Source organism: Rana temporaria, chromosome 4, assembly GCF_905171775.1.
Source record: "Rana temporaria chromosome 4, aRanTem1.1, whole genome shotgun sequence".
Taxonomy (NCBI): Eukaryota; Metazoa; Chordata; class Amphibia; order Anura; family Ranidae; genus Rana; species Rana temporaria.
Window position 1 is genome coordinate 340,486,842 of NC_053492.1, and position 12,513 is coordinate 340,499,354.

General features: G+C 43.3%; 1 protein-coding gene across 1 annotated transcript in view; it reads right to left on the minus strand.

The window, feature by feature from the left end:
- The window catches only part of ARHGEF33 (Rho guanine nucleotide exchange factor 33), a 241,513-nt gene that overhangs the window by 166,601 nt on the left and 62,399 nt on the right, over nucleotides 1-12,513 (minus strand). Inside the window, exon 4 of the mRNA XM_040350765.1 lies at nucleotides 5,468-5,589. Coding sequence (XP_040206699.1) covers nucleotides 5,468-5,589 — 122 coding nt within the window. The remainder of the gene's footprint in view (nucleotides 1-5,467; nucleotides 5,590-12,513) is intronic.

The window sequence follows — 12,513 nt, forward strand, 5'->3', positions numbered from 1 at the left end:
TCCGTCGGCTCTCGGCGGCTGCCGCCGCCATCCTCGGTAAGGGAACCAGGAAGCAAAGCCTTGAGGTTTCACTTCCTGGTTTCATACTGCGCATGCACGAGTCACGCTGCGCATCCTCACTGGTCCCTGCTGTCTTCTGGGACCTGTATGTCTCCCAGAAGACAGAGGGGGAGGACAGAGTAGGCGCCGGAAGTGGCGTAGGTCACCGTGATCACCGCGGTTGTCTATGCCAGGAAGTGGGAGCAAATACCTGTATTACACAGGTATCTGCTCCCTCCTCCCCCTTAAAGGTGCCAAATGTGACACCGGAGGGGGGGGGGGTTCCAAAAAGTGGAACTCCATTTTAATTTGTTAGTCCATCTAAATCTTCTAGTACATCTAATGCCTCGTACACACAGACAGATTTTCAGAGAATTTTTTTTTTGGAAGTCCGACAGACCTTAGATAGAGAACCTGTTCTCTTTCTTTCCATCTGACTTCCGACGGACTCACAGTGGACTTTTGCACGGTCAAAAGTCTGACCGTGTGTACAAGGCATAACACTACCCACTGCACAGATTGACAATGATGCTGTCCAAAGGTGTCTGTTGGTTCTCCAGTGGAGTGGAGACACCCTAATGTCTTGGACACACGATCGGAATTTCCAATGAAAAAAGTCTGACGGAATACGTGTGTGGGCCCCATCTGACTTTTTTTGTTTAGAAATAGAAATTCCGATCGTCTGTGTGGAACTCGATAGAGAAAAAAAACATGCATGCTCAAAATCAAGTCGACGCATGCTCGGAAGCATTGAACTTAATTTTTCTCGGCTCGTTGTAGTGTTTTACGTCACCGCCTTTTGGACGGTCAGAATTTGGTCTGACAGTGTGTATGCAAGACAGCTTGAACGGAATTCAGTGTAACTGGCTGGATTACCAGGTAAAAATAAAGGGAAAAACCTTTAAAAAAAACAAGCAATGCAACCACCACATTTAGTGTAATATATCACATGTTTCTTTTTGGGTTTAATACGAATGTAACCTTACTATACAAGCTAAACCATACTTAACTTGAAGCAACTTGACTTGATGCAACAAAATGTTTAGCTATACTTTAGCTTTAAAATATCTATAGCTATAACTTATGAACTTAATGTGAAATATAACTAGATCATTCCATACTCCAGAGAATTACTTCTAATTTGACACAGGGCGACCTGATTATTAATGTGAAGAATACAAATTTTATAATTATTTAAAAAATGCTCCTAGGAATAGGTAAATTATATTTTTTACTTTGAACATCTTTCTTTTTCTCTGACAACTTTGGCTTACATAAAGTTGTAACCATATGCAAATGAACAAAAAAGAAGGATGCTAGTTATATCTAGCATTTTAAGCAAGTAAAGAGGAATACAAATAAGCTATTTCTCATACACAGATCTTAAAATTTTGTGTGTATGTTCTGTGTGTGTGTCTGTATACTGTCTTTATACTGTATGTGTGTGGTGTTTAAGAAAAAAACAGCTGTAAGCATTTGGTGTTATGTTGTAACTCCTTGAAGCTTTAATATAGTTATCATGACTACTTTGTGATCAGAAGTCATTGAAGCCAAGATACCCAGACCAAAGTTAGAAACATCTGTATGACATTTTTACACTAAAGATAATGACATATGAGCCTTTTATTTGTTAAGTACATTATGTTTGTACACCTGAAAGTGTTTTGTCAAAATGTTAATTTATTCTTGTTACACTGTATGGCTAGATTTACATCTTGGATGTTATGCGTGCAATGTTTGCATGGACACATCAGCCCATTCATTAGAAAGGGCTGCTTTACCTGGGTTTTTTTATGTGGGGAAAAGGTCCCTGAACGTTTTTTTTTTTTTAAAGAAGCCTTGGCAACGTGCATTTCCATGTGTGGGAAAGTGCACCGCATTTTTCAGTTCATAGGGGTGCCATTATAAGTTAAAGTTATATTAAAGTTGTTTTAAAAAATATAAATAAATAACAAACATGTTATACTTACCTGCTCTGTACAACAGTTTTGCACAGAGCAGCCTCATATTCTTCATTCGCTGTTGCAACATGCCTGGGTGGGCTCCAGACACAATGCTCTGCGTCCCAAGTCCACCCTATTTTGAGGCCTATTAGAGCCTCTGGCTCTAATCAGGTTCTTAAAAAAAAACACCTGGCCGCTGTAATTCATAAACACGGTGACCCAAGACACATGAATATAGGGCAGCTGTGGCGGTCGTGGATAGATTCATGCAATGCATGAATCTATCTACTGCATATAGGGGGGTGGCTGGAAAGATGGAGCAGCACCCCTAATGGATGCTTGCCACACAAACATTGCTTTTATTTTGAATGTGTAACATGTACCCTCAGAGTGCATGATGTATTTGTGGAAGCATTCTTTTTTTTTTTTTTTATCTGTTCCTTTATACTTTAAAGATACAATTTTATTTCTTAAGCTAATAATGGTAATATTAGCACTTCCCAGGTGTTTATATTACCCTTTGCAAACATTTTTAATAATATGTTTATTTACTTTGTTTTTAAGAAAGGGGTTCCTTTAGGAGCCAAGGATACTAGCGGTGTACCCCAAGAATCAGCATTGAGACATGTACGTTTTAACCTATTTATAAATGATATAGTGTTTGGGATTAAAAGTACAATTTTAATGTTTTCAGGTGACACCAGGCTATGAGTAGTGTAACATTCTTATATGTTGTCTCCAACTTACAAGCCAACCATAATGAACTATTTGATTGGACAACTAAGTAGCAAATGAGCTTTAATGTTTATATACAAAAAGATATGCACATATGGGCTAAAAACATGCATGCAACATACATTCCAGGATGAGTACAACTGAGAGAGTCAATGGCAGAGAAGAATTTGGGTGTTCTGGTAGATCATAGAATTAAAAATAGCATGCAATTCCAAGCTGCAGTTGCTAAAGCTCGCAAAATTTCTAGTATTAAAAGATGTATAGACTTCAGCGAGAGAGAGAGACAGCCCTTGTACAAATCATTAGTAAAACCTCAACTGGAATATGCAGTTCAGTTAGGGGATCTAGTTAATAAAAAGGATATCAGAGAACCAGAGAAAGGCAACCAAACGGATAAGAGGCATGGAGGAGCTCAGCTCTGAGGAAAGATTAGCTGAACTGAATTTACTCTCTTGAGGAGAGGTGATTAAGAGGTGATTAAGTGGCGATTAGGGATGAGCCTGATGTTTAACCACTTAAGCCCCGGACCATTTTGTTGCTAAATGCCCAGGCCAGGTTTTGCGATTCGGCACTGCGTCGCTTTAACAGACAATTGCGCGGTCGTGCGACGTGGCTCCCAAACAAAATTGGCGTCCTTTTTTCCCCACAAACAGAGCTTTCTTTTGGTGGTATTTGATCACCTCTGCAGTTTTTTTTTGCGCTATAAACAAAAATAGAGTGACAATTTTGAAAAAAATTCAATATTTTTTACTTTTTGCTATAATAAATATCCCCCAAAAACATATATATATAAAAAAAATCCTCAGTTTAGGCCGAAACGTATTCTTCTACCTATTTTTGGTAAAAAAAATCGCAATAAGCGGTTGTTCACCTGTTCGCTGAATAGCGAACAATTTGGGGTGTTCGTGGCAAAGTTGAAAGCCGCGAAACACCATTTAAAAGTCTATGGGAAAATTCAAAAGTGTTAATTTAAAAATGCAAGTTATTGTCATAAAAAGTGTTTGGGGACCTGGGTCCTGCCCCAGGGGACATGTATCAATGCAAAACAAGTTTTAAAAACTGCAGTTTTTTGGGGAGCAGTGATTTTAATAATGCAACAGTAAAAGTGAAATATTCCTTTAAATTTCGTACCTAAGGGGGTGTCTATAGTATGCATGTAAAGTGACGCATTTTTCAAAACCAAAGTAAAAAAAATGCGAGCGGGTCCCCCCAAATTCCATACCAGACCCTTCTGGTCTGTTTTGGATATTAAGGGGAACCCTGCACCAATATTTTTTTTTAAATGGCGTAGGGGTCCCCCTTCAAGTCTGGATTTTAAGGGGAACCCCGTGCCAAAAAATAAAATAGTCCCCCAAAAATCCATACCAGACCCTTATCCGGGCAGGCAACCTGGCAGGCCGCAGGAAAAGAGGGGAGGACGAAAGCGCCCCCCTTTCCTGAACTAATGGTTGTGGGGGTCTGGGGGCGGGGGGCTTATTGGAAATCTGGAAGCCCCTTTAACAAAGGGGACCCCCAGATCTCAGCCCCCCATGTGAATTGGTAACGGGGTACATTGTACCCCTACCATTTCACCCGAACAAGTGTAAAAAATGGTAAAAAAAATGGTAAAAAACACATAGACACAGCTTGGGACAAGTCCTTTATTAAAAAAGAAAAAAAATTACAGCAATGTAATCCATCCTCGACCCGGTATATGGAAAAACATGCACCAGCACAGGAAAGAAGATTGTACTGTGGGCGGCAGCCGGGAGGGCTTTTTTATCATCCGATGTTAAGATAGCGCTGGTCTCTAGCATCAGGATTCAGCACACACAAAACCCTTCCTGCTCTCCCAGCTCTGCATATATCACAGAGGAGGGGCAGGTTATCCACAGCCCCTCAAGCCTGCAGCGTGCATCAACGGGACCCTATGCCAGGAGCCTGACCTGCCACTGTGAGTTAGACGATTCTCTTCTGTGGGGGGAACAGAGCTCTGTGCGGGGATTGGGTATGCATACTGGCATAGCACACGCCTGGAATCTGCACCCTGTACATAGCACACGCCTGGATTCTGCACCCTGTACATAGCACACACCTGGATTCTGCACCCTGTACATAGCACACGCCTGCAATAATGTCTTCTGTTTCCACTCTAAAAATAAATACTTGCGAGTCGCAGCTAAGCCCCTCCCCTTCATGACATTGTGAAAAGGGGGCCGGAGCAAAAGTTTTGCGGACGCCCATGGCATGGGGTTACAATGGTGGGACAGATGAGCAGGGCGTTACAGTGGTGGGGAAGATGTGCAGGGGGTTACAGTGGTGGGGAAGATGTGCAGGGGGTTACAGTGGTGGGACAGATGTGCAGGGGGGTACAGTGGTGGGGAAGATGTGCAGGGGGTTACAGTGGTGGGACAGATGTGCAGGGGGGTACAGTGGTGAAACAGATTAGCAGGGGGGCAGTGATCAGAGGTGTGAAGGTGCATAAATTGGGGCTGATCCGAGGCATGAGTGCAGGATGTTAATTTCTCACTACTACTCAAGTAGTTTACAGCCTTTACTTTATAAAAAAAAATCATTTTCGTGATTGAGTGTGTAATGTTTTTTGTTATAAAATCTTCTTTGAAAATATTTTTTGGCACACTGTGCTCAAAAGGTACCCCTGCTCTACCATATTATTATGAATGATTCTTATATTCAATAAGCTGTTTCTTCAGTTAACCTTTTGTTAAAAAAAGTATGATCTCAATTAAATGTAGCCAAGAGCCATTCACCTGTTTTTTACTTTGCGGGACTCTCTCTTCTTTTCCTGTTGAAGTTGTTCAATCTTCTGCTGCATCTCTTCCTGTTTAGCAATAATGGCATGAATAATCTCCATGGCTGTGTTTACTTCTTCCTGTGGAAAAATGCTGAATGAAATGCATATATCTGTACGATGCAACATGCAAATATTTGCATTGCAAGCACGTTGGAAATTGTAAAAAATAATGAGCACCTCTGATATTGCTGTATGTCACAAATGCCTTTTAGTGACATTGCATCACAGCAAACAATGGCCTCAACTGGTGCCCACATTTAGAAACAATAAAGTGTTGTTTTTCTAAAACATTGTTCAACTATGCTATGTTAAATATATGATTGATTACTTTAGCCTGATCTAATCAGATGTAATATAAAGTGTGTGAATGGAAATAAGCTCATTATCTGACTTATTAAACATGCACTCCACAAAATAGGGGAATTCCTCTATGATTCTACTGACTATTGCATCTGTTCTAATTATACAATAATTTAGCATGGTTTCATTTTAATGGATACTATTACATTAAATAATCAACAATTTGTATTATTTTGATATAAGGTAAAAGCAAGCATGCTGTATCAATTTTGGGATACTGTTATATATCGTGCATTATTTGCATAAGTTAAATATAGCAGAAAGACCCGAAGCAGCGTAAAAAGAGTATAAAGAATTACCATTGTGGCTATATTTCTGATTATCCAATCACAATAGTATCATACTATGCCTACAATAAACGACCAACAGCATTTCTATCCCACCTTTTCCAAGTAGTAGACACACATAAATTTGGTACGGTTATGCTATGTGGAGACTCAAACGCTACCGTTTTTCCCTTTTTAGACAAATCTCCTCCAGGGCCTACTAATGGAGTAGCGAAACTCACCTTTCAGCATCTGCTTACTACACACAGCCTGGTAGATACCTGGTGAGAAACTAATACCACCAGCAGGCGCTACACTCATTACTCTTATCCACATAAGTCTTTCTCGCGTATAGACCATATCTTAGTCCCATCCAGTATGCTACCAGAAATTATATCTTCCAAAATCATTCCTTTCCCATGGACAGACTATTGTGCAGTCCTTACATCAGTAGCGTCCACAGTGCCCAGATCCCATGACAATACCTGGTGTATTAGCGATTCAATTCTAACCCATCCATCCCACCGTATTGATATTGAAAAAGCACTCACTGATTACCTATTACCTAACGATACAAAAGATATCTCAGCCCTAACTTTATGGGAAGCCCATGAACCTGTCATTAGAGGTAAATTATTGCAACAAGCGTCTATGCTTAAAAAAGAACGTAAAATTACATTTGCTAAGCTTGAGTCTGTCTTCAATGCATGCCACTTGGCCTTTCAATCTTCACCAAATGCCGAAAATAACGCTAAACTAGAAAGAGCCCGTTCAGATCTAGATCTATTCTTGACTGACTCAGCTGACAAACTTATAAGTAAACGCCAACACACCCAATACCTTAAAGCCAATAAACCTGACACCCCAATAGCAAGATGTCTGAAATTAGCACAACATCCACAAACTCCCATCAGACTCAAAATTTCCTGTGAAGCTTACTCTAGCAACCCTGTTAAAATATTAGAAATCTTTCGTTCTAATCTCGCCAATGTGTATTCTTCTACTCAAAATTTTGACAAGACAAAAGCGGACACTTTGTTTTCCAAAATCACGCTCCCTTTCTTTAAGTCAAGAGCAGCGAGATCCTCTTGAAGGCCCCATTTTAGACACTGAAGTATCAACTGCCATAACATCCCTAAAACTTAAGAAAAAACCAGGCCCAGATGTTTTTTCTGCAGCCTACTACAAACAGTTTACTCACATTCTAGCACCAATCCTAACCAGATCCTTCAACTCAATTTTGGCAGGACATTCATTCAGAACGGAAACCCTGACATCTATTATTGCCATGATCCCCAAACCACACTCAGATACATCCTCCTGGGCTAACTATCGCCCTGAATCTCTCCTGAATCTAGACATAAAACTAATAGCTAAAATTCTGGCGAACAGATTGAATAATATTATAGGTGGCTTAATAAATAGGGATCAGACAGGCTTTATACCCAAACGCCAAGCAGGCGATAACATTAGGCGAGCACTTTTACTTATCTATGCAGCCAAATCTAGGAACATCCCGTCTTGCCTTGTATCTTTAGATATTAAGAAGGCATTTGATTCGATCTCCTGGCCCTATATGCAATACGCTCTTCAAAAATGGGGTTTTGGGAATCATTTGCTAACTTGGGTCTCCTCCCTATACAAGAGTCCAAAAGCATATATAAAATACGCTGGTTATAAATCATCAATATTTGACATCGGTAGAGGAACTAGACAGGGATGCCCCCTTTCCCCGTTGCTTTTTGCCCTACTTATAGAACCACTAGCACAATTAATTAGAACCAATGTTGACATTAAAGGCATAGAGCTAGGCGGTGTAGTAGTGTGGTACCCCAGGGGTGTGGTGACCCAGAGTTTTCAACTGGACTGGTTGAGGGGCTCCAGGGAGCTTGCAGTTTACAGAGGAAACTGGCATTCCAGTTTCCTCAATTGTTAATAAAATCCCCAGTCCTGGGTTCAGGCTTTAGAGCTGATCAGCACACTGATTGTGCAGGTGTGTGTGGGCCTGATAGCAGACTCAGGACCAGCATTCTGGGCTCCACCCTCCCAAGGAGTCCAGGCTTGCAAGGGAGAACTCAGAGAGTGCAGGTGTGCACTGTGAAGTGGCTAGAGAAGCTGGAGAGTGCAGGCTGCACTGTGAAACCCCAGAGACCTGAGTCTAAGGTTGCTGACAGGAGTCAGGAGAGCTCCATGCTGGAGCCTGAGCAGTTGTGCTACTGCTGACAAGAGCCAGATGGCTTGGTATTTTCTTTGACACGTATAAGCCAGGAGGCTGAAGGTACCGTTCTGTGTGGACAGTGAAAACCCCCTGCGTGGGAAACCTATGTTTGGATTTTGTTTATTTTTGCCTTTTCAATAAAAGTGGGCCAACGAGCCCTTAAACATAGTTCCGGACTGGCGTGAATTGCTTAAAATCGCATATCCCACTTGAGCTAAACACCCCCAATATTACAAGTGGTGGATTCAGCGGGCACAAGACGGTGGTTTCCGGGTCCTTGCTCTACAGTGAGTTCACGTCAGGAACTGTTGGCTGTGTGTGGAAGTACAGCCAGGCAAAAGGCATTGCAGGTTATGTACCTGTGAAAGGAGAATCTTAGCAGAACTGGAGATCTCTGCAAAAGTAAGTTCATCTGTTATATGAACTGTGTTTGTGTGCTTGAGACAGCACAATCTGTGTGTGCAGCTGAGGAGAGCTTGCATGAAGTGAAAAGCAACTTGCTTTAAAGTGACAGTGCTTCATTTTTGCTGGATGGTGCAAAAGTTTGGTGGAGTGACTGCAAAGATGATGCAAGAGTTTGAGCCTGCCGGAGAGCATTGCAGACTGTTTTTTCTTAAACCAACTCCAGTTAAAGGGGAAGTGCATGTGGTTGCCCCTGGTAACGCTAGTACAAGCAGGACAGCTGTTAATGTGAAAAGTCCCATGCTTACAAGAGGATGCAGTTGGGGAAGCCCTGCTAAGGCAATGAAGCAAGAGCGCTGTTTGCGGTGCAGTGAGTGGGGGCACGTTGTCTCCAAGTGCCCTTTGTCTCAGTCTCCAATACAAAGTGACACAGCCAGACTAAGGTCTGCAACAATGTTTGGAAAACCTGATTTGAGTGCCGGGAGTGTCCAAAAGGCGGATCAGAAGTTTGAGAGGTATGTGGTTGCCCGTAGCAACGGTGGTGATATCAAGTCTGCAAACCACGTGAGAAACGTATTGCCGACAGAGGAGCGTAGTAAATTGAAAGCAACAAGGCGTCAAGGATCGCAAAGTCGCTGCGTTTGGGAGAGTCAGCAAAGTACAGCTGGAAGAGCACCGTCTCCCTTAGCAACGAGAGATCAAATGGTAACCGGAAGGAGGAGCTACAGTGGAGATGTGGAGAGGCGTCCCACTAAAGATGTGTGCAAAAATGTACCATGCCTGGAATGTGGTCAGCTGGGGCATGGCATTTTTTCTTGTCCCAGATTATGGAACATGGCTGGAGACATGGCTACTGGGCACAAGTCTTTGTCTGCAAGCCCAGATCCTTGTGCAAGTGTGTTTGCAATCACCTCTGGCAACAGTAAGGAAGTACCTGTTGTGCCTGCAGGGGGTGCTAAGGAGTCAGCAGTGGCTGCTGCAGTTTCATCCCAGGGAGAGTTGGCCAGTGTAAGTGCGATAAAGGACAGACAACGTACTCAAATAAACATGGCAGCCCCCCGTTACAGTGATCGGTAAGACTGTTGCTGGTAAATGCATGGAAAAGATTGACTATGTGAATGTGCACACTGGAGTTGCAGTGACCCCAAATAGGAGATCCACTGTCTGTGTGGAAAAGGACTTGCCTCGCTGCAGTGCCCTGTTCAGTGGGGAGGCAAGTGGTAAACTTGAATATGACAATGTGATGGGTAAAACTGACAATATTGTGTTGGCTAAAGTTGATGGCCCAGCTGCTAATGGGCTAGTGCAGCTCACTAGAGATATAAATGTTGCTATGAATACAGTTAACGATGTGTTATCTCCCCTAGCAACTGTAATGAATGCCACAGAGGTGTCCCTAGAAACCCCCAGGGAGCTCTGCGTTTTGGAGCCGGAGGTTGCTGGGATAGCTATGGTGCCATTCTGAAGGATAAGACGGTACCTGAACATAGTAATAATGAAATGTTAAATGCTAAAACTAATGTGTTTGAAAACACTCATGATGGAAGTGTCTTAATGCAGTCTGGCAATGACAGGTGTGAAGGTCTTCATGCATTTAATGAAACGCCACCAGAAGGTGAGAGTGTGGTATTGCAGCCTGCAATGGTTAAAAATGTATTACCACAGTCTGGTTTACACAAAAGTGATGTTTGCAATGTGTCTGTTGCTGTGCCACTCTGTCCCTCTGGTAGCACAGAGATAACAGATTGGGACAGATGGGCAAAAAGCCTGTTGGCTTTGTTGGAAAAGGCCTCTGTTGGTAAAAGTGGAGCAGACATGGTTTCTGCAGTGCCAGTTGAAGGACCTGCAGAGCAACTTGTATGCAATGGTGCATTTGCTGCTGCAGATGATGTTGCTCACAAGATGGAAGCGCCAAGTAATGGCGAACGCACAGAAGAGGTCATGTCTGTGATCCACAAAGGTTCAAATGTGGTAATGGATGATGCCGTGCCAAATGAGCTGATGTTGGTGGAAGTGCCAGAGGGCACAGCAATAAGTGAACTGATTGTAGTCAAAGATCCAAATGTTGTGTTATGCGATGTTCAGCGGTCGGGACAGTTGCTGGCAGAGGATCTCATGCCAGTGGAGTTGGTGTATACTGAAGCTGCCGGAGACAACCACTCCGTTGGGTGCAGTTCCTCTCCAGACACTGCCCTGCGGAACATGGGTGAAATTAAATATGACAAATGCATTGATGTTTCTGACCATGATGAAAAATGTAGCATGTTGGCGATTTTTGATGGTATGGTTGCCATGGGTGACATCAAAAATAATGGTAGACATGATGGTCTTGGTCAAGTTGATCTGGTTGTGGAAAACCCTGAAAATTGTAGCGAGACAGGGAATGATGGGTTTGACACAGAAGAGGAAAAAGGTATAGCAGAAGTAGGCCCCCTAGAGGTTCAGGAGGGTAATTCTGGGGAAGGTTTCCTGAGGTTTGAGGAGCTTCTAGGATCTGAGAAGGATCCTGGTAAACAATGGTTGGAGGGAAATAGCCCAAAGCTTAGCAAGGTGTCACATGACTTAAAAACCTCAGAGTGGCGAGACAGTCAGGATGTCCTTCAGAGGGAGACTAGGACGAGGCCGCAGTCATATGAGGGTGTTGGTGATGAAACTGACAGAATGAAGCATGCAGTGTACATGGGGAAACAAGTGATGCTAAATTTGGACAGTGTTCCAGGGGAGCATCCGGCTGTGGTGGCTACCTCCAGTGAGGTGGATGCCCCTTTAAAGGTCTCGGACCCCCAAGCTGCAGTGAATGAGCCCCTCCATGTCTCTAATAAGGTTAAGGTCCCCAAAAATGTTTGGCATATTGATGTGGAGTGTGTAGAAATTACAGATATGCTAGTGGATTTGCTTGAACTGGTGAAAGCACAGTCCTTGTAGACCTGGGTGCCTCCATTACAGTCAGAGGTGGTGGTACTGCGTGGTACCAATGGATGGAGCCAGGTAGTGCAACCTGTGCCGGTTAAAATTAGTCACCAGTGGAACTGGTTAGTACGGTGCTTTCTGATAGTGTGGCAGGTGATCTCCCGGTTTCCTGTGAGGGTGCTTCCGCATACAGTTCAGTACGGAAGGCGCTCTGGGGGGCTGCTGGAGATGTCAGAGGTCTCTCCGCCTGATGTGGTGATGGACATATCTGCTAGTGCGGTCCGAGGTGCGGCTGAGCAGTGTTTAGTAAATGGCATGGATACTGCCTCACCTGTTAAACCTCCTAAGAAGGAAGGGCCAGATATGGATGCAGCAAAAGCAGATATTTTGTCTCTCACCTATAAAGAGGTACAAGTTGGGGTACCCGGAGACACTCTCAAATATAGAGTGGAGAGGAACAAACATTGTGACATGGAAAAGTGTGAGCTGGCAAAAATTGGTACTGCTAGGAATGGGTCATGCGTTGTTCAATGTCAGTTGTTAGGACAACTGCCCACAGAGATTTGGACAACAGGTGAAGTGAAGCCTTGTGAAGGTCCCATAGGGCAGTGATGGCGAACCTCGGCACCCCTGATGTTTTGGAACTACATTTCCCATGATGCTCATGCACTCTGCAGTGTGGTGGAGCATCATGGGAAATGTAGTTCCAAAACATCTGGGGTGCCAAGGTTCGCCGTCACTGCCATAGGGGATAGCTGCTCACCTGTGTGTTGTCCCTCCTTGGGCCTGGCCCTAACAAACCCTGAGCAAGAAATGACTGACACTATTGGTAATTGGAGAAAAGGT